Source organism: Nannobrachium achirus (assembly GCF_963921795.1).
Source record: "Nannobrachium achirus genome assembly, chromosome: 4".
NCBI classification, from domain to species: domain Eukaryota; kingdom Metazoa; phylum Chordata; class Actinopteri; order Myctophiformes; family Myctophidae; genus Nannobrachium; species Nannobrachium achirus.
The window spans coordinates 35,178,706-35,199,746 of NC_137813.1; the positions used below are offsets into that span (position 1 = coordinate 35,178,706).

Consider the following 21,041-nt stretch of genomic DNA (forward strand, 5'->3'; position numbering starts at 1 on the left):
TTGGTATGGGGGTTAAACATGCAATTTCGCGATCGCGATCATGCCTAATACATTTCTGGAGGTCCCAAAAACATTTTTGAAAAAATAAAAATTGAAAAAAGTTTTTTTTTTTTCCAAAAACGGCCCAAACTCGGGAAACTCGGGGTTGGCACAGCGGTAGTACCAATACAAACTCGGGAAACTCGGGGTTGGCACCATATGTGTTAAAATGACACTTTTATCAACCACTTGAACCCCTGCATCCATATTCTGGGGCAGAATGTTTGCCAAAAAATAGCAGAACTACAAGCTCACAACGTGTCACAGTGCGACACGTTGTGAGCTTGTAGATCGTCTATTTTTTGGCAAAGAGATTTGGTAGAGTGAAAAAAAGTGTCTGATGTATGTTTACAGGTAAAGGGATTAAGTGGATCAAAGGTGCATTGATCCCAGCGTATGACGGAGGACAATTTCACGACATATTGAAATCTCCGCGATACGATTATTGTGAGCGCTTTTTAATCACGATAAATGATAATAACGATTATCGTCCCAATCCCTAGTTATGACGTAAAGGTAAAATTGTTGCCATGTGAATATTGTCAATGGGCATCAGTGTGAGAGCGATGTGGCTCTTCTGCAGTAATCACAGAGCACAGAAGAACAAGTTAGGATGATGACTGCACTAAACCGCATTTAAATACATCCCTCCGTCCTGCTCTCCACAAATTACAACGCCTTCAGCGAGGGTGTCATTCCAAAGTAGGAATGTTTTACGCGATGACCTCACTAGCTGGTCAATCTTAAATGAAAATAGTATTGAGAAATATACCAGACACTAACAGAACATTTATCCTAAAGAAATGTGGGTCCCATCCTATTTTACAGTACACTTTAAGACATAATAAGACAGAATAAAGCCATAATAAGAAATAATGTGTTGGTAATTAGAACTAATATTATCTTATTAGATAAAAACAAAGACAGAATAGCAGAAAGAGCCAATACATTCTCTGGCATCGACCAGCAGTTCGACTGCCGGTCTAACTGCCGGTCGTGTGGCAGTGTCTGCCGCGGCAGTTCTGAGGCAGGTGCCGGTGCCAGAGAACGTATTCGCTCTTTCTGCTATGCTGTCTAATCAAATATATTAGCTCTAATTACCAACACATTATTTCTTATTATGGCTTTATTCTGTCTTATTCTGTCTTAAAGTGTACTTTATTCTGTCTTAAAGTGTACTGTAAAATAGGATGGGACCGAAATGTGTAAGCTATACAGGTTTAGACTCACACACACATATACAATGCACACACACACACATTCATGTACTGTACAGTACATAGGTTCAAGTAAAGAAATGTAGTCTGCTAGCGAGTATGTAGTGCTGAAACAAATGTAAAATATTCCCCCCCGTCGCCCTCTCCCATATACATCAATGCAGAGGTCTGCGTGCGTGTGTGCGTGCGTGCGTGCGTGTGTGTGTGTGGATGGAGGGGGGGTTGCACCAGGTAAGGTGAAGAGGAGTAAAGGCCAATTTACACTTGCCGTGGCCGTGTAGCCACGAGTGTAGGCTATCATCATACAATGTACATTTTGTCACCAAAATGATTTTAAATATCAGACCTTAGGACTTTCATGCACGTACATTATTACGGTGACTGCACGTGTGCTAGAATAGAAACACGGTCGCTGTTACCCTATGTTTTAACAGGGGGGATAAAAATCTCCTTGTGGGCGCACCTGCCGTCATTAGCGTACGTCCTCCATTGGGTAAACAAAGCAACACGTGAATTTGATTGGCTATCGCCGGACGATGTTGCCTAAAGATAAAATATTTACGTGTTTTTGGACGACGTCCCTCCGCCCACTTTTCGACTATAACGCACTTCCGGGAAATACGGACGGCTGTTGCCCGGTGTTAAAATGCACCGTTAGAGGAGAGGTTGTGCACAGCCCCTTTGTGTGAGGAGGTCCATCTACTGTATGTGCATCTGTAACGTGTCGGAAAAACCGAGTCAACCCAATGATGAATGTGCTTGGGATTCTTGGAAAAGAAACTGTTGTTACTGTCAGAATAGATAAAAGTGTGTGCAGAAAGAAGTGAAAGTATGTGCGAGACAACTGACACTACTAGTGTACACTGTGGTCCCCTCGGGTGGAACGTGGTGCTGCATCTGCAGACAACAACACAAGTGTAAACACAGAGCTACGTAAGCGTCCGCAGGCCGCGGACCCTCCCTAGTAGTAGCATCAGGCCTCAAAGAGTGTCATGCGGTGCAGCTGAGTAATGGCGGGGTGGATGGAGGGATGGAGGGTTAATGGAAGGACGGAGGGAGGAACTGGAGTTGGTATCAGGCCCATTCCTATATAATTTCAGTTTCTTAGTCATGTGAGAAGAACCCTTCTCATGAGGCAGACAAATGTGTTGTACATTTGAAAAAAGTGTCTCTAATTATATATAATATAATAAAATAAAAAGGCACACTGGAATAGCTTCACCTTTCAAGGTGAAGGTAATTACTACGGTAATCAAAGTCATTGTTTTCAGTGAAATCTTACAACAACGCTGTGTGAAGACCTGTGAGGCCACCTCCAGTGGCACAGCTACGGTATGTGAACGTGTGTGGCGTCGGGGACTTGACTGTACCTGCATCCACGTCATTAGGCCAACCGCTGGACTGAGAGCTGCTGCCAGCTGCGGGGGAACGTCCCGAGTAGAACACATCGTCCACCGGACTCTCCATCTCACTGTCGTCGATGGACTTGCGCTTGTTGGAGCTGCACGGACCAGAAGAGAACAGAGTATGAGCCGCGTTCATATACTGTAACTGTGGTCCACCGTAAGAAGAATCGTCAGTGTTCAATTGTATTCAACACTGATGAGTGTACACTAGGGCATTCACGAATAGCGATTTTTAGTATTCGAATTATTCGACCTCAAAGTATTCGAATAGTCGAATATTCGACAGGACTGGCCAAACTGTCAAATATTAAGTAAGCTAGAGGCAAACATTGTGAAAATAGCCGATCTACATGCTCACAACGCCTCGCGTTGCGAGGCGTTGTGAGCATGTAGATCGGCTATTTTCACAATATTTATCTGTGGAATCGAGTCACATTAATACCTACAATTCCAAGTGTTTGTCAGGGTGGGGGTCCCCAGTTCAAATATGTAATAATACGCGAATATTCGACTTCGGTGAAAACGTGGAATAGTGACTTTGATGTTCGAATATTCGAATATTTGGTGAATGTCCTAGTGTATACAAATGAAACCAAATTGAACTGGAGGAGGGTCCATTTGGTTACATTTGTACAATCTCTGATTTACAAATGGTTAAATTAACACTGTGTAGAATGTACGGTAGACAGGGGAGAGGAAGGGTTCAACGTGTTTTTTTGGCAGGAAACCTTTTGCCATTTTTTAATTTTAGTTGGATATTTTTACTTCTCACTTTTCCCCCTGGTGATTTAACAGGTTTAGCGGCCATACTGCATAAGCATGACGCCATTACGCCATGACTTCTAATAAAGACAACAACTTAGGACCGTGGTCACGTGCTGTCCCCTCTCACTGACCTCTGTATCCTGTCTCTCTCTCCCTGCAGTGATTTTTAACGAAGCAGAAATGACTTCAGATGGCTTTGAGTATTGTTTGCATTTCCTCAATGAAATCAAGGGACATTACTAATGGGTACCTTATGGTTAATGGTGCAGCTTTGTTTCGGTTAGGAGTGCCAGCAGCACAAACAAGCCATTTCACAGATACTGGAGGAGAAATGGGGTGATTTTTTACTCCTAAACAAGAAGCCGGAGTAGAAAAATAACCAAGTGAAAATTGTAAATGTTAATGTTTCCCTTCAGGGTTGTGGGGATATTGTGTTTTAGCTGAGGGGACAAAGCAACGAGACCTTAGAGAGAACACAAGCATAGGGGCAGGGTTTATTTAACATGCTGTATCCATAACAGCCCCAAGCAGCCTCACACTGGAGACTGTGTGTATAAAGTGTGCGTGGTGATGGCGGGGCACATTCTTGTGTGTGATTGCGGATTCATATGGACTCGTACATCTGTGACCAATAAAAATAAGGGGGTTTTGAATGTACAGTGGATCATTGCGAATCTTTGTGTGGGTTGTGTGTGTGTGTGTGTGTGTGTGTGTGTGTGTGTGTGTGTGTGTGTGTGTGTGTGTGTGTGTGTGTGTGTGTGTGTGTGTGCGCGTGTGCATGCGCACATGTGTATTTGTGTGCATTAACTGCGTATACTTATGTGCAAACATAATGTGCGCGTGTAAGTGCACATGCATGCTTGCTTGTGCATGTTTAAGTGCATACTGTATCTGTAGGTGTAGAGTGAACACGTACACGTGGGTGTGCGCGTGTGTGTGTGTGTGTGTGTGTGTGTGTGTGTGTGTGTGTGTGTGTGTGTGCGCACGTGCGTTAATGTTTGTGTGGCTTTGTGCGAGTGTGATCCGGGGGTCTGTATTACATTAGTATCAGGGGAGATAGTCTGCATTGAGTGTAACTACCTCCGTGGGAGACTGGCATAAAGCTCCATTTCAGTCCTGCAGCGAAAAAGTAGCGACAGAAAACAAGAAGGAGAGAATGAGAGTGTGTGTGAGGGGGGAGAGAAAGTACCAGAATGATGGGGTGGGTGGGGGGCAGGAAAAACAGAGACAAAAGGCCAAAGAAAATACACAGACAATGTGAAGGACAATTTGGGGAAAAGAAGAACGGGAGAAGAGGAGGGATTAGTGAGGAAGAAGAGAAAAGAAGAAGAGATTGAAAAAGCAGAGCAGGCCGAGTGTTAAGTAAAGAACATACATCAGAGAAGATTAGAAAGATAATGCTTCATTCATAGAGTGTTAAGTAAAGAACATACATCAGAGAAGATTAGAAAGATAATGCTTCATTCATAGAGTGTTAAGTATAGAACATATAGAGATTAGAGAGTTAATGCTTCATACTGCGTCGTACGGCCATGTCATGTGCTGACATCATCATATGACAGTAGAAATCAGGCATAAGAACCAAGTATTAGTACAGAAACAGTGAAATGTCAGTGCAAAGCCTGTGTGTGTGTGTGTGTGTGTGTGTGTGTGTGTGTGTGTGTGTGTGTGTGTGTGTGTGTGTGTGTGTGTGTGTGTGTGTGTGTGTGTGTGTGTGTGTGTGTGTGTGTGTGCGCACACATGTGTGAGTTTTGTTTCCTTTCCAATGTGTCCTCCTGTGTCTATCCTGATGATAGAGTAATGCTTCACTCATGTGTATGTGTGTATGTGTGCATGTGCATTTTTGTGTGGATGTACGTATACAGTACATGAGTTTGGAGATGTGCATGCGTGTGCTCTATGTGTGCAAACATTTTTTACATTCTCTCTTTTAATAAAGCAAAATGACACTTTGGTGTCATGATGTAACAAATATTGCAAAGGTATCTTCCATAGTTAAATGGATCATTTAAAAATGTATAATCCAAAATAAAATCCAAAAGATTAGTTCCATTGAACATTGAAATCAGTTTGTACACAAATGAAAACAAGATTCTGTCAATGTACAACATTCAATGTATAACATTAGAAAACCTGGCATTTGTTTAAATGTCCGATCCACATCCTAATTCAAATAGTAAATTCAACAGAAAGTTAACATTTTTATAAAAAAAAAAGTTTTGTTTGGAGAATTCACATTGTTTTTATTCATTCATTTATGTGCTAAAAGAGCTGTTTCACTTTGCAATGTAAGTTCGTCATAAGACAATGGGGAGACTATTTAGGAATACAGTTATTTCTTTCCACCACTGTGTGTGTGTGTGTGTGTGTGTGTGTGTGTGTGTGTGTGTGTGTGTGTGCGTGTGCGCGTGTGCGTGCGCGCGCGTGTGTGTGTGTGTGTGTGTGTACCTGGTGGAGGGAGTGGAGGTTATGGAGCGGCGGCCCAGGGCCACCTGGTTGATGTTGTAGTATCCAGGGCTGTCCAGGTCAGCCAGGGAGAAGTTGGGACCAGACGCCGTGGCGACCGGGGCTGAGAGAGAGAGAGGTAGGTAGGTAGACATTACAACCACACACTTTAACCCATTCAGAATAGGTACACTATATTGTTTATCATTATTTTATGCTTTAACTATTGAAAAATAGCAGATATACAAGCTCACGTTGCCGCGCTGCGAGCTTGTAGATCTGCTAAAAAAATGTATCGTGAAAATTAGAATTTTTACCCGATTCTATAAGTGTCTTTGGAATCCTTCTAAGATTTTTTGTTTCTATGTCAGCAATCTGGCTAGCCATCGTCAAAGAAAATGTCCTTTTCACTTAAATGGACCTCAGTTAGTCTGCTCTTGAGAGACTACTATGTCAGTGGTTCTCAAACCTTTTCATGTGAAGGACCCCCAAAATGATATGTATTTGGCCATGGACCCCCATCTCAAAAATGTTCATGACTTTTTCAAAAATAGCAGATCTACAAGCTCGCTGCGTGGCTGTGAGCTTGTATATCTGCTATTTTTCACTGGTTAAAGCATTCTAGGCCTAAATGGACTTTCATGGAAAAAACTAAAAGCTAAAAATACTAACGGTTATTCTGAATGTTAATGAGATGGGCAAGCATGTCTTTTTGATCTACAGTATCTAGATCAGTGGTTTTTCAACCTTTTTCATATCAACGTCCATTCATTATTTATTCAGCATCTGAGCCACAGATGAGATTTAGCCTCCCAAAAACGTAGAATATATTGTTGTTGTTGGATAAGAATTCGTCCACAATTGTGTGTGCCATAGTAAAATAAAAATTCTTCTACATTCTATAATTGTGTAGAGTTATTGTAAATATAGTAATACAGATGTTTAACAATAATTTTACTCTTGAGAGCGTAAAGTGAAACCAAATCCTGGTTCATTTTACACTCTCAAGAGTTAAAGATCTATAAGGGTCCATTTGGTCACCAACTCTCCATCATTTAGCTGGGGACCACTGGTTGAAAACCACTGATCTAGATCAGGACGGACCTCTACTGTAAGTAGGTCATGTACAGTACGTAGACAATCAATATTTTTTTTTTTTTTTTTTGGCTTATTGAAATACATATTTATTTACTTATTACATTCACAATATTAAACAATTGTCTCATTCTGTGATTGCAAAATCCTGAGCAGCACTTAAAGTAGTGACTATTTTTACTCTCAACTTGGCTGGCAATTGTACTGTAGATCACTCCAGCCTTGCAAAAGGGAAAGTAGTATCACATGATGCACATAACACGTTGCCCATAAAGTTATTAGTCATTAGCTCACTATAACCCGTTGACTCATCACTGGTTTAGAAAACTCAACGCTCTGTTCCACTCATGGACCACTTAACAGGTCTACAGGCCAGGGTTTGAGTGAGGCTGCCTTGGGGTAAGTCCTGCTATTAAAGTATTAGACTACGGTGACTCAGGCAGGGGCGTCACACCAAATTCTGGGCCCTGGGTACAAGGATTCACTGCGGGGCCCCCCATGAATGTTAACTATTGGAAAAGATATACAAGCTCACAGCGCGGCACCGAGTGCCGCGCTGCGAGCTTGTAGATCTGCTATTTTTGAAAAATTGTAAAAATGTTTCCATGTCAGTGGTGCTCAAACTTTTCAAGGACCCCCAAGATGATATATGTATTTGGCCACGGACCCCCATCTCAAAATATTTAGTTCCAGGGACCCCCCAGAAGCAAAATTTTAGTTACAAATGTTGGCTTAAAAATATATATATTCAAAGATTTGCACACATTATCGACTTTTCAAAAATAGCAGATGTACAAGCTCGCAGCGCGGTACTCGGTCTCTCGGTGCCGTGCTGTGAGCTTGTATATCTGCTATTTTTCTATAGCTAAAGTTACTAGGGCCCCCCCCCCCCTTGTGACGCCCCTGGACTGTGAAAGGCTGTGAAAGAGTGAAAGAGAATGTATCGGGAGTGACAGGGAGAGGGAGAGTGAAGTGGGAGTGTGTCGTCTGCAGGGAGACCGACGGAGGAAATTATAGTAGTGACTCACTCTGTGACACGCGGACCAGCTCGGCAACGTTCCACACCCCAGAAGTCACAAAGCAGTCCTGGAAACTCAAGTGCCCTGGGGAGCAGGAGAGGAGCGTGTGAGAGGGTTACAAAGACATGCCCATATTCATAGAAGTAGTAGTACACATACTAGACACTAGATCAAATCCTCAGTGCTCATCTAACGCAGAGACTGTACAAATGGTTAAATCAGCACAGAGGATTTTAATGCGTATCATTTAACCGCATCATGAACGTTAGCGTTACAATTCTGAGGCAAACATTCAGTGACAATAGGCAATCTACAATGCAGCACGATGCATTGTGAGCTTGTACGGTAGATCGTCTATATTCGGTGAAGGTATTTAGTGTGCAGTGGAAACAGGACTCCTGGTCCGGGGGACTCCTGGTCAACTAAGTATAGGGTTTAAGTGGTTAACATCAACAGGACAGACGTACACAGTATACAGCACATACTGTACAGTATGTCACTGGTTTCCAAACAGTGGGTCAGACTCGGGACCCATATGTGGGGTCGCGGACCAATTTTTATGGGTCGCGATGAAATATCCCCTTTATTTTCTTTCCCTTTTGTTTTTAATTATTTCAAAATTAATTATTCCAAAAAATAGAATTCCATAAAATCAAAGAAGAAGAAGTAGTGAAAATAGCCAATCTACAAGCTCACAACGTGGTGCGATCTGCTGTTTTCACTTGTTTGGGTTCCGGGCAAACGTCTAATTTCTCTTTGGGACACGGGCGAAAAAGTTTAGGAACCACTGCAGTATGTGGCTTTAACACAGACAACATGCAGAGAGGAATCACACACACACACACACACACACACACACACACACACGCACGCACGCACGCACGCACGCACGCACGCACGCACGCACGCACGCACGCACGCACGCACGCACGCACGCACGCACGCACACGAAGACGGACGCGGTTGAAAAACACATGGAAAAAGCAGATAGACGGCTGGTGTCATCCAATGGGGCCATGTGTTTTCCATAAGATAGGACAGGCCTCTGGTTGGACGTATCACACACTTATCAAATCAAGCCTCTAGACAGGTTCTCCTGACTGCTGACAGTCCAACACACATGGCCCGCCTGTCTGTGTCCAACGGGGGAATACGAGCCCAACACAGACGCCTGCTACACAATGTGTTCCCTGCTCCGTCTGTGCACATATCAAACACACATGCAGGGCTATAATCATGAAGGTGTATGCATGTGCACGTATGTGTGTGCATAGCATTACATGCACAAATGCCACACACATACATAAGTGCATTGAACTGCGTTCACACCAAGTATAAAAGTTGCACACGCTCGCGCATACGCACGCACGCACGCACACGCACGCACGCACGCACGCACGCGCACGCACACGCACACACACACACACACACACACACACACACACACACACACACACACACACGCGCGCGCGCGCGCGCAGGCCGCGCACACACATCTCGAATGTTGACATATGTGGTCCTGTGGGCAGCCAGTGTGCCAGAGGGTTCTGCTATAGAGCGTGTTTATCTATATGATGTCATGACGGCCGCACCGATTGGCTCAGCCATGTTTGTGCATGCTGTTCTGTTCTGAAGTTTTGTCAGACTCCCCATGTGCAGTTTCGTGTGTGTGTGTGTGTGTGTGTGTGTGTGTGTGTGTGTGTGTGTGTGTGTGTGTGTGTGTGTGTGTGCGTGTGTGTGTGTGTGTGTGTGTGTGTGTGTATGTGTGTGTGTGTGTGTGTGTGTGTGTGTGTGTGTGTGTGTGTGTATGTGTGTGTGTGTGTGTGTGTGTGTGTGTGTATGTGTGTGTGTGTGTGTGTGTGTGTGTGTGTGTGTGCGTGCGTGTGCGTGTGTGTGTGAACTCTGTGAACTGTCCACATCCATATGTCCAGTCGTATTTGCTGTGTCTATATCGTCACTGTCGGGCAGAAACCTCGTAACTCCAAGTTTCAAATGTGTATGTTTTTTCCGCAAAGTAAAGCCCTGCTTCATCAGACAAGGCCGTCACACAAAAGTAGTGAAAACAGCCGATCTACAGTACAAGCACACAATGCCTCGCGGTGCAAGGCGTTGTGTGCTTGTAGATCGTCTGTTTTCACTAGTTTAGTTCATTTTTTTTAAATGATACAAAACGAACGCTTTTGGACATACAAGGTTTCCACCCGACAACGACTATATAGTAGGATGTCCTCGACTCCACGGGTGAGTGAGTTTTAAATCCACGCCCTTCTCCACCCCACTCCTCCTCTTCTCTTCCTCCCTCCATGTTCTCATTTGTTCTCCGTTTTCCCCCTCTTCCCCTCTCTCTCTCTCTCTCTCTCTCTCTCTCTCTCTCTCTCCTCCCATTCGTCCCTATCCCTCTCTATGCTCCATCCTCTCTCTCTCCCGCTGTCTTCCCTCTTCTCCACCCTCTGCACCATCCCTACATCCATTTCCTCTCCACATCCATTACTCTCTCTCTCTCTCTCCCTATACCTCGCCCGTCCCTCCCTCCCTCCTCCATGCATCCATCCATCACTATGCGTCTCTCCCTCCCTCTTTATCGACATCCCTTATAGTCCCTGCTCTCCCCTGTCTCTCTGCCCCACTCTCTCTCTCAGTGATGTAAAGTAACTAAGTACATTTACTTAAGAACTGTACTTAAGTACAATTCTGAGGTATTTGTACTTTGCTTGAGTATTTCCAATTTCCAATACTTTTACTTCTACTCCACTACATCTCAGATCTAAATATTGAACTTTTACTCCTCGGCATTTATTTGAAAACTTTAGTTTGTAGATGTGCTATTTTCAAATATTCTGTACTTTTACTTTTGGTACTTTAAGTACATTTTGACGTCAACACTTTCACTGACATTTTGAATTCCGGACTTCTACTCGTAACAGAGTATTTCTATACATTGCAGTATTGATACTTTCACTTAAGTACAAAATGCGATTACTTTTTTCCACCCCCGCTCCATCCCTCCCTCCCTCCCTCCCTCCCTCCCTCCCTCCAGGGTTAACCACAGCGGGGACGGCGCATGAGGTCAGCGCTGAGCTCGGCAGCGGCCATGTGGTTCCCATCTTCCAATAACGTCAGTGTGATTTATGAGTGGCCCGCCACACATCGCAGCACAGCCCCCATCAGCTCTCCTTACTATAATAAACTTAGACCCAACTCCGCCGGGACACACGCTCACACAGAGGGGCCTGTGTGTTGGGCTATTGTGTACGTGTGTGTGTGTGTGTGTGTGTGTGTGTGTAACAGTACAGTATGTGAGCGAGAGAGAGAGAGAGAGAGAGAGAGCGTGTGCGTGTTTGTGATTGCGGTGGGCTTGTCTGAAAGTTTTCCGAAGGATGCATTTGCATGAAGGCTTAATAACCGCCTTCAAACCGGGTAAATCCCTATTTTTGGGGGCATGCCATTATAGGTGAAAATGTTCACATTTAAAAAAGAAAAAGGAATAAAATAATGACTTAATCATTACACAATGCGGCTATTCTTATAATTCGTTTTTACGGTGAAGTATATAGGGCTAATGTGGTTCATGTAAAGGATGCTTGTTCATGGGAGTACTGCATATGCATACTGTATAAAGGAAGTGGAATTGATATACAGTGTGTGTGTGTGTGTGTGTGTGTGTGTGTGTGTGTGTGTGTGTGTGTGTGTGTGTGTGCGCGTGTGCGTGTGCGTGTGCGTGTGCGTGTCCGTGTGCGTGCGCGTGCGCGTGCGTGTGCGTGTGTGTGCAAGCATGCAATGAGTGTGTTTCCTCACCATTGGGCGGTGGCTTTATGTCTGTGTCTCCTTGCTGGTTCGAGTTGTCTGATTGTCCTGATTGTTCTGTGAAAGAGAGAAAGAGAGAGAAAGAGAGATGGTTAAGCAATATACAGATGTCTGGATACTACCCAAGGTGAGGGGGCAGGTCAGCATCAGAGGAAACTGTTCTGAAACACTTTTGTAGAGGCATTTCTTTCTGTCTTTCTTTCTGTCTACGAACGAGAGGCAGGTCAATGTATGAGATAAAAGCTGGTATTTCAGCCAACGTTGAATCTTCAAAGTCATAAAATGGAAAATCAAAAAAGGTCAGAGCTTTCCTTGTGGAGTCTACCGCCATGGTTAGGAAAGATCACTTTTCCAGCACACTTCAAAAGCTTCCGTTTTGAGTGTTGAGTGATTGTAAGATTAAAATATAACAGTCAGAAGATTTCTCCCTGTCGTATTTTTGTTCCTTCCTGGACACCTCTCACCTCTCCCTTCTCGTTCTGTGTGTGTGTGTGTGTGTGTGTGTGTGTGTGTGTGTGTGTGTGTGTGTGTGTGTGTGTGTGTGTGTGTGTGTGTGTGTGTGTGTGTGTGTGTGTGTGTGTGTGTGTGTGTGTGTGTGTGTGTGTGTGTGTGTGTGTCTCTCTCTCTCCCTGTGAGGGAGACACACTGGACACAGGCAGTGGTGTAAAATAACTAAGTACATTTACTTAAGTACTGTATTTAATTACAATTTTGAGGTATTTGTACTTTGCGTGAGTATTTCAAATTTCCAGTACTTTTACTTCACTCCACAACATCTCAGATCCAAATATTGTACTTTTACTCCACTACATTTATTTGAAAACTTTAGTTGCTAGTTACTTGTTGCAGATATACTGTACATTATAATCAGCTCAGAGGCCTTGTGGTTAGATTGTCTGGGTTCGAACCCCGGTCGGGTCATACCAAAGACTCTGAAAAATGGGACCCAGTGCCTCCCTGCTTGGCACTCAGCATCAAGGGTTGGATGTATGTCCCTGCAACATACTAGCGTCATGTCCAGGGGGTGTACTTATACATCAAGCTGCCTCTCACTACTGAATCAGGGCTTACTTACTTCCTTACTATTTCAAACATTTTGTACTTTTGACTTTTGGTAAGAAAATTGGTAAACCAATACTTTTGTACTTTTACTTAAGTCATTTTTTTTATTCCAGACTTTTACTTGTAACAGAGTATTTCTATATTGCAGTATTGATACTTTTACGATTGAGTACTTTTATTACCACTGGGCACAGGCACACGGCTTGGCCATCTCAGTAAAGGCCTTTGGCATGATACAGTAAACACAGGTCCCAAATAACATTGGCAGCTCTCTCCCTGTCTCTGTCTCTCTCTATCTCACTCTCCCTGTCTCTCTGCACTGCTTACTGGGTCCTAGACGTTGTTTGGACGGCTATGTTTGTCTCTTCGTCTTAACGACTATAGGGACAGGCAGGTGACAGGGTGCGACAAGAGGCCTCTGTAGGCTAGGGCATTAACGACTTGTGATTTTTGCAAGTCGACTCGACTCAGTAAAAAGTTGAGTTGAAGTCGACTTTATTGTTTGATGACGTCATCACATCACACACGACCCCCCAATTATTTTGGGGGGTCCCCAGATGATTAACTTAATGTGAAACATTGTTTTCTCTCTCAATTGTAAACAAACCAACATAACGTTTAAGTGTATATAGAGGGTATCTTCACATTTCTAAAGTGCCAATTTAAGGACTTTTTAATACCTCTAAAATGGCAAATTAAACATTGTCCAAATTGTCAAATATATAGAGGCAGAAATTGTGAAAATAGCAGATCTACATGCTCACAACGCCTCGCATCAAATGTAGATCTGCTATTTTCACAATAGAAGTTTATTTTTTTTCAACTTCGACTTTCGACTTTCTCTGGTGGGAGTCGACTTGTGTAATGAAGTTGACTTGTCGACTTTTTTGTTAATGCCCTAGCGTCGCGGACAGGCAGGCGACGGGGTGCGACAAGAGGCCTCTGTAGGCAGGTCTGGTTTGGCCCTGCCGACCTACCATTCCTCATCTGCTGCATCACGCAACCACACAAAGCTTTATGGTCGTATCATATACTGTATACCATCATCCAGGACAATTAGCCCACAGAGCTGAAGCTTTAAGGCAGTCCCGGGCCAAGTCTCCGCCGGCCAGCCAGCCAGTGCCCTCGCCACCCTCCAGTACTACGCCCCCCCAACCGCCCCCTCCACTCGCGGCCCCTGCTCCTTCTAAGCCCCATCAGCATCCTAATTTTGGATAGCGCCAGCACACGAAGTGCCAGTAAACTGCTGCACTATTCACCCTGTCCGCCCGCTGCCAAAGCTGGGAAAACAAAAAGGAGAAGGGGCAAAATCACTACATCACTTTGGGACGAAAAGGAGAGCAAAAACACAGGGGATAGAGTTTCTTTTTCTTTTTTCTCTCCAAATCCCCATCAGCCACCCCTAAACAACTCCCCCCCGCCCCCATCCCCACCACACGCTTGTTCGCTCAGGGTCCATCTCTTTCTCCTTCGGTTCTCTCTCTCCCTCACTTTCTCTCTTCCCTACCTCTCCCTCTCTCTCATGCTGTCGCTCTGTGGAATCCTGGCAGCCATCTTAGCGCTTGGCAGCCATCTTAGCTTTGGCGGTACCAATGCATTCCTGCTAGCTGACGGTGCACCCACACACACACGCTCGCATGCACACACACACACGCACGCACGCACGCACACACACACACCACACAGACACACACATGCACGCACGCACACACACAGACCCACAGGTCCTGAAGATAAAAAGACCTACAGAGGATATATAGTGCTAATGGGGTGCAAATAAAACCACTGCGACGTTTGTGTCTGCAGTCCTGAGAGCGTGGTGTTTGCTGGACCTCAAAGCATGCAACCCAGCTAGCATGGGGAGAACGAGAGGCAGGGTGCGGGGGGGGGGGGGGGGATCACGGCTGTCAGGCACATCGATAAGTTATGAGGAAGGATGAGAATGGGAGAACATGAGGAAATCATCCATGCCGCCGTCTGTCATCTCATGCCAAGAGCACATTCTCATGCAAAGGCAAATAAGGTGAAGTCTTCACTTGAACTCTGACTGTATAAAGTCTGATTTATACCCCATTACACGTCTGTGTCACGCCATGATCTACAGGTGTACAATGCATCATCACCATTGCTTCGTGTGAGCTTGGCTTGTAGATCTGCTATTTTCGGGGCACGACGCCGGAGTATAAAGGAAGCGTAGCTAAGCCGTAAGCCTGGCTCCTTTATTATGGTGGCAATGCTCACTCACTCTAAAGGCCAGCTCATACATCGTTGAACACCCAAATCGCTCGACGAAAACAACGTTATTGTCGTTGAGCGATACAATTCTACAAATTAGGCGTAAGATGACGCTGGTGGCTCATTTCACTCCTCCTTAAATGTCTAGAAGCTGTTCGGGGCTCTCTGCCATACATACGTCTTACCCTACAACGGACTATAATCGAAATTCGTGACCGGTTGCCATGACAACAGTGACACGACAGCGTGTCGACGTGTCGTAGTCAGGTCCCTAATGAGGAGCAGCGATTGAAGCGTGTGTGTGTGTGTGTGTGTGTGTGTGTGTGTGTGTGTGTGTGTGTGTGTGTGTGTGTGTGTGTGTGTGCGCGCGCACAGGCATGCTGCTGTCTGGCCCAGCTATTAAGCAAGATGAGAATGATAATATAGCTGACTGGCAAGGCCTCGTCCTCATCCATTCTCTGCTCTATGGAGCCACGACCACAGCTGTGGGCCAGGCTGGGTCTCACCTGCCTGCCACCTGGGACTCACCGCTAGACTTAACATGAGCCATTTGGTAAACACTTTTATCCAAATCCCTTTATGGGGTCTGGAGTGCATGTATTTCTTTCTTCTTTTTTTTTTTGTTATCACGGGTGGCCACAGTGGGAATCAAACCCCATGACCCTTGCAGTGAAGGTGCCATGCTCTGCCCTGGCTGCGACCTTAGTCCAGATACATATCTCTCCACCGGTATTTCGTTGTTGTCAGGTGGAAACCTTGTATGTCCGAAACTGTCCGTTTTGGTTTATCATTTTGAAAATGATTTAAAATAGTGAAAATAGCCGATCTACAAGCACACAACGCCTCGCACCGCGAGGCGTTGTGTGCTTGTAGATCTGCTATTTTCACTACTCTTGTGCAACACTCTTGTATGATGAAGCAGGGCTTTACTTTACCGAAAAAAAGATACACATTTGAAACTTGGACATTTCAAAGTTTCTGCCCGACATTGACGATTTATTAAATAGTACAAATCTATCAATCTATCATCACCGAGGACTTATCTCAGCTCATGGTCCGTCTAAATTTATCTTCTTATCTTTTTAGCCCTTTTTCCTTTGAGCCGTCTGGATGCCAGCGGTGAAGACATACTGTACTGTGCTGCTGCTGAGTGTATTCAGGTGTGTCCCTCTGCAACATGAAAGCTCTCCTTTCATTCCATTCGGGAGAGGCTTGATTATGGTAATAATGACTAAGACAGCTCAGTCCGAGATAATATGAACAACATGTGTAAATTCTCATTTAGGGAGGATGAACACCAAGGTCAAATACAAGGATTAATTAAATTTCCAAGTAAACACGCAGACTTTTCCTACCGAGTCAATGTATACCAGATCTTGCATCTTTTTACGCTTCAGCCTTCAAGTCCCACTGTGTAAAATCCATTCTAGTAGTCTCTTTGACAACACCTAAAACACTGTGATTGACAGAATTTAACTGGATACAGGTCATACTATCCGAAAGGATTGTTGGATAATAGAAATGAAAAGTTAAATGTAAACGTAAAAAGGCAAGAAGCCTTACATTTGAATGTGGTGTTGATGTCACTTGGTAGAGGCGTTTAAAATCAACACATGAAGCGTCAGCGTTAGTTTATGCAGGACATGGGAGTCAAGTCGCTGCTCAGCTGTAGTCAGATGTCAGTCAGCTCTGTTCTCATACCTCATTAACATATCTGCTGGTCGTTATGTCACATGACTGCCATATTCCAATCAAAGCTCTCAATCAGTAGGGAAGGCTCCTTTAAATATGGCTTGCTTTCTCTACCAATGCTTGGTTTCCGTTTCCGAAGCTTCAGAATCATTTGCTGCTTGCTGCCTCCTCCACCCCAGCCTCCACCTTTGCACGATCAGTCTGGCTAAGCTCAAATACTTGTGATTGTCTGATTAAGTTACATGTCAATGTGGTTAAGCTCAAATACTGTGATTTTGACTAAGTTCATGTCAATGTTGTTAAGCTCAATACTGTGATTGTTTAAATATGTTACATGTCAAGGTTAAGCTCAAATACTGTGATTTTGACAAAGTTACATGTCAATGTATTGCTATTATTCTGCAATTCTTGCTTTGCGTTCCCTGATTTTGCTTAGCATGCTCAGAAAAGCTTGCACAACATTTCAGGGAGCATCTCCTATCGCGGAGCCATTTAAATGCCAAGATTAACTGTATTCCATTTATGCTATAAATGACTTGACGTGAATGTTCCTGACTAAAGTGTAACTCATTGAGGCCCTCTATTGATCTGGGGGAGTTTACATCTAATGCAAAACCAAAGCAGCATAACCCCACCCCTCTTTCCCAAGCTAAAGTTAAAAAGAAAACTAAAGTAAAGTAGAAGAAAGTATAACAATGAAAAGAACAATATGGAGGAATACGTTTGTGTCTTGTTTGTTGTAGAGGGCAATGATAGATAGATACCTTTATGATCAATGATAGTGTGAAATGTGAACCATACTCAAGCGATAAAGGGAAGAAAATAGATGACAGGAGCGGAGTAGTGGAGGATGAAGCTCTGGTACTGAACATCACCCTTCAATCCCATTATAAGATGGAGTAGTGGAGGATGAAGCTCTGGTACTGAACATCACCCTTCAATCCCATTATAAGGTAAATTAACAGGGATTTGTTTCCTCAGCTGGAGAGCGATTATACGAGTGTGAGTGTGTGTGCTTGTGGGCTTGTGTGCGTGTATGTATGCGTGTGCACACGTGTGTTTGCATGCATGCCTGCATGTGTGTATGTGTGTGCGTGTGCGTGTGTGTGTGTGTGCGTGCGTGTGTGTGTGCGTGTGTGTGTCAGTGAATGGCCCAGGGGCGCCTGTAGAGGAACAAAGGGAGTTTGAGCAAGGGCGAGTTAATCAAAGGGTGAGAAGATGCTCCTCTCTCACTGAAAACAATAGAGAGGCTGTCCATTATTAGAGCTCCTACTGTTACTACTACTACTGCTAGCAGGACCTATCTCTGTTACTACGACTGTTGCTAGCAGGACCTATCTCTGCTGACCTATCTCTGTTACTACGACTGCTGCTACCAGGACCTATCTATGTTATACGACTGCTGCTATAGCAGCCCAGATGGCTACCAGGAACTATCTCTGTTACGACGAGTGCGTAGCGTTGTTCCGACACCCCATTGCTCCAACGTCCCATTAGTCAGACGACTAAGCTGTTAGTAAAACTATGCCTAAACCTAACCTTAACCCTAACCCTAACCTCAGTAAAACTATGCCTAAACTTAGTCCTAACCCTAAACCTAACCCTAACCCTAAGTCGGACCAAAAATTGGGATGAGGAAAGACTACTCGTAGTCGCTTTTTTAAATGATAAGAAGAAACCAACATTTTGACACAAAGGTCTTCATCAGGGATCGAAAACTTTGTCTGGTTGAAACGTTGGTTTCTTATCGTAAAAAACAAACAAACAAACGTTTTGCATTGTGGCTACGAGTAGTCTTCTACACCAGTGGTTCGCAAAGTGGATTCCAGGGACTCTGTGGGTTCCTTTGGGGAGGGGGGGGGGGGTGTCTGTAACTCTGACAGTGTACAAATGGAACCATATGAACCCTTGCTTGTTTGTCCACCAGGAAGAACTATCTCTGCCACCCAGCCTCAAACAGACAGGAGGATTTCCCATAGGTCCATTTGGTTACATTTGTACACTGTCATAGCCACAAATGGATACATTTAACGTGTATACACTGTGCGTACACATTTTGTGCAAGTAAACTGGCATACATGCTTAATATGTGTCTTTGTGTACACACATTCACTATACACATATGCAACACACACACGCACGCACGCACGCACGCACGCACGCACGCACGCACGCACACACACACACACACACACACACACACACACACACACACACACACACACACACACACACACACACACACACACACACACACACACACACACACACACACTACAAAGACGTTTAAACACAGATGAACCGTGCTCATCCTTATCTCCTGCGCACAGTCGCCCCAAGGCCCCCTGCACACTCCAGCTGAGATAATACAGTATGCTCACGCATGCACGTACGCACACACACACACACACACACACACACACACACACACACACACACACACACACACACACACACACACACACACACACACACACACACACACACACACACACACACACACACACACAGATACTCTATTAAAGGCTATCACTCCAATCACACACACACAGCGAGTTCATTATGTCGCCAGGTCAACATGCTGCAGTATACAGACAGTGCTGATATATACTTCCAGAATGTGCACACAAAAGTTAACACTCCCTATGCATTTATCACACCACTGATACAGACAGAGGCTAATAACTCACACCTAGGCTAAAATACACACAGTCAAATCACACCCACTGATCAATCCATTAATCTCACACGCACGCACGCACGCACGCACGCACGCACGCACGCACGCACGCACGCACGCACGCACGCACGCACGCACGCACGCACGCACGCACGCACGCACGCACGCACACACACACACACACACACACACACACACACACACACACACACACACACACACACACACACACACACACACACACACACACACACACACACACATTAAAATGCCTACATAAATATACTGTAGATACCCACACACAGTTGTGTTCGCACACACGCAAGCACGAAAGCACGCATGAAAGCATGCACGCACGCGCACACAAATCATAGAGACACTTGAACGTGGAATTATACACACACTCTGACTGGTTTAATACGCACCGTGTCCCAGTGCCAGCGCTAATGGACTCATTTACCATGCGCATATTCATATACGAGTGCGCTTTGCACACACAAATAGGCACTTTTTTTTTGTTTATTTGCCGAGCGGCTTAGAGTGTTTGTTTGTGCATCACAGGCGCACATGAGCAAACAGGGCCCCTGTAATCTAATGTGCACTAACTGGAGGGGATTTTAAACTGATGGCTGACTGTAAAAATCAACATCAACAGTCAAACGCCCAAGATAAAAAACAACGGCTGGGATGTTAAAATTGACGACGGCTGGTGGAGGGAAGCCACACTGAGATGCTGCAGGCCTGGGCTTTCAGAGAGCCAAGGGCTTTGGTGCTAAAAAGAGATACCGGTACACATTCTTCCTAAAAAATCTAATAAATCGGGGCGCCCGCTGGCCTACCGATCCAGGCGCATAGCACATAGGCTTTGATGCCTGACAGCGGTCGCAGGTTCGAGTCCCAATCCCGGCGACCTTTGCTGCATGTCACTCCCCATCTCTCTCCCCATTTCCTGTTAGTCTACTGTCCTATCAATAAAGGTATACAAATCTTAAAAAAACAACAACTAATAAATCAACATGATGACAAACAAACATGATCATCAAGTATTATGATTATACTTGGAGGATTTTCCCCCCCTTTTTTTAAAGCGTACAGAAAGTGTTAAAATTGTGTTTTTATGTGGCCATACCCACCTGTTCACTAAGTATACCTGGTTTTCAGGTGGGTGGTGACCCAGCTGAAATTAGCCACACCCACAGCTGTTGCTGAATGGGAAAAAAAGGGGAGGGTATGATTTTATGATGTCATTAAAGCGGTATATTTCAATTGGGCCTTTTGATCCAGAGGCTTTCAGCTTTCAGAAAGAAACCAAAAATACACAGGGATAACATATTTGCATTTTATACAAGCTCACAGCGCCTCGCACTGCGAGGCATTGTGAGCTTGTAGATCGGCTATTTTCGGCAAAGAGGTTTGGTGTAGAGGGGGAAAATAGCAGATTAACAATTTTGCTGCCATTTTAAACATAGCTGTACTAAGCAGCTGCCAAATTGTCCTTACCTTTTAACGTGGGCACGCGCACGCATCGTGCACAATCTGTGCGAGACTCATCTAGTAGATGTGTAGACTCGGTGGCTTTCGA

General features: G+C 44.6%; 1 protein-coding gene across 7 annotated transcripts in view; it reads right to left on the reverse strand.

Moving 5' to 3' along the window:
* nfixb (nuclear factor I/Xb) overlaps positions 1-21,041 on the reverse strand; it is a gene marked incomplete at its 3' end in the record, with an annotated part of 223,388 nt that overhangs the window by 24,694 nt on the left and 177,653 nt on the right. For all 7 annotated transcript variants that reach the window (XM_080722944.1, XM_080722940.1, XM_080722943.1 and 4 more), the window contains 4 exons: positions 11,782-11,847; positions 7,996-8,070; positions 5,876-5,996; positions 2,627-2,757 (listed from right to left, as the gene is read on the reverse strand). In XM_080722944.1, the coding sequence (XP_080579070.1) occupies positions 2,627-2,757; positions 5,876-5,996; positions 7,996-8,070; positions 11,782-11,847 (393 nt within the window). The remainder of the gene's footprint in view (positions 1-2,626; positions 2,758-5,875; positions 5,997-7,995; positions 8,071-11,781; positions 11,848-21,041) is intronic.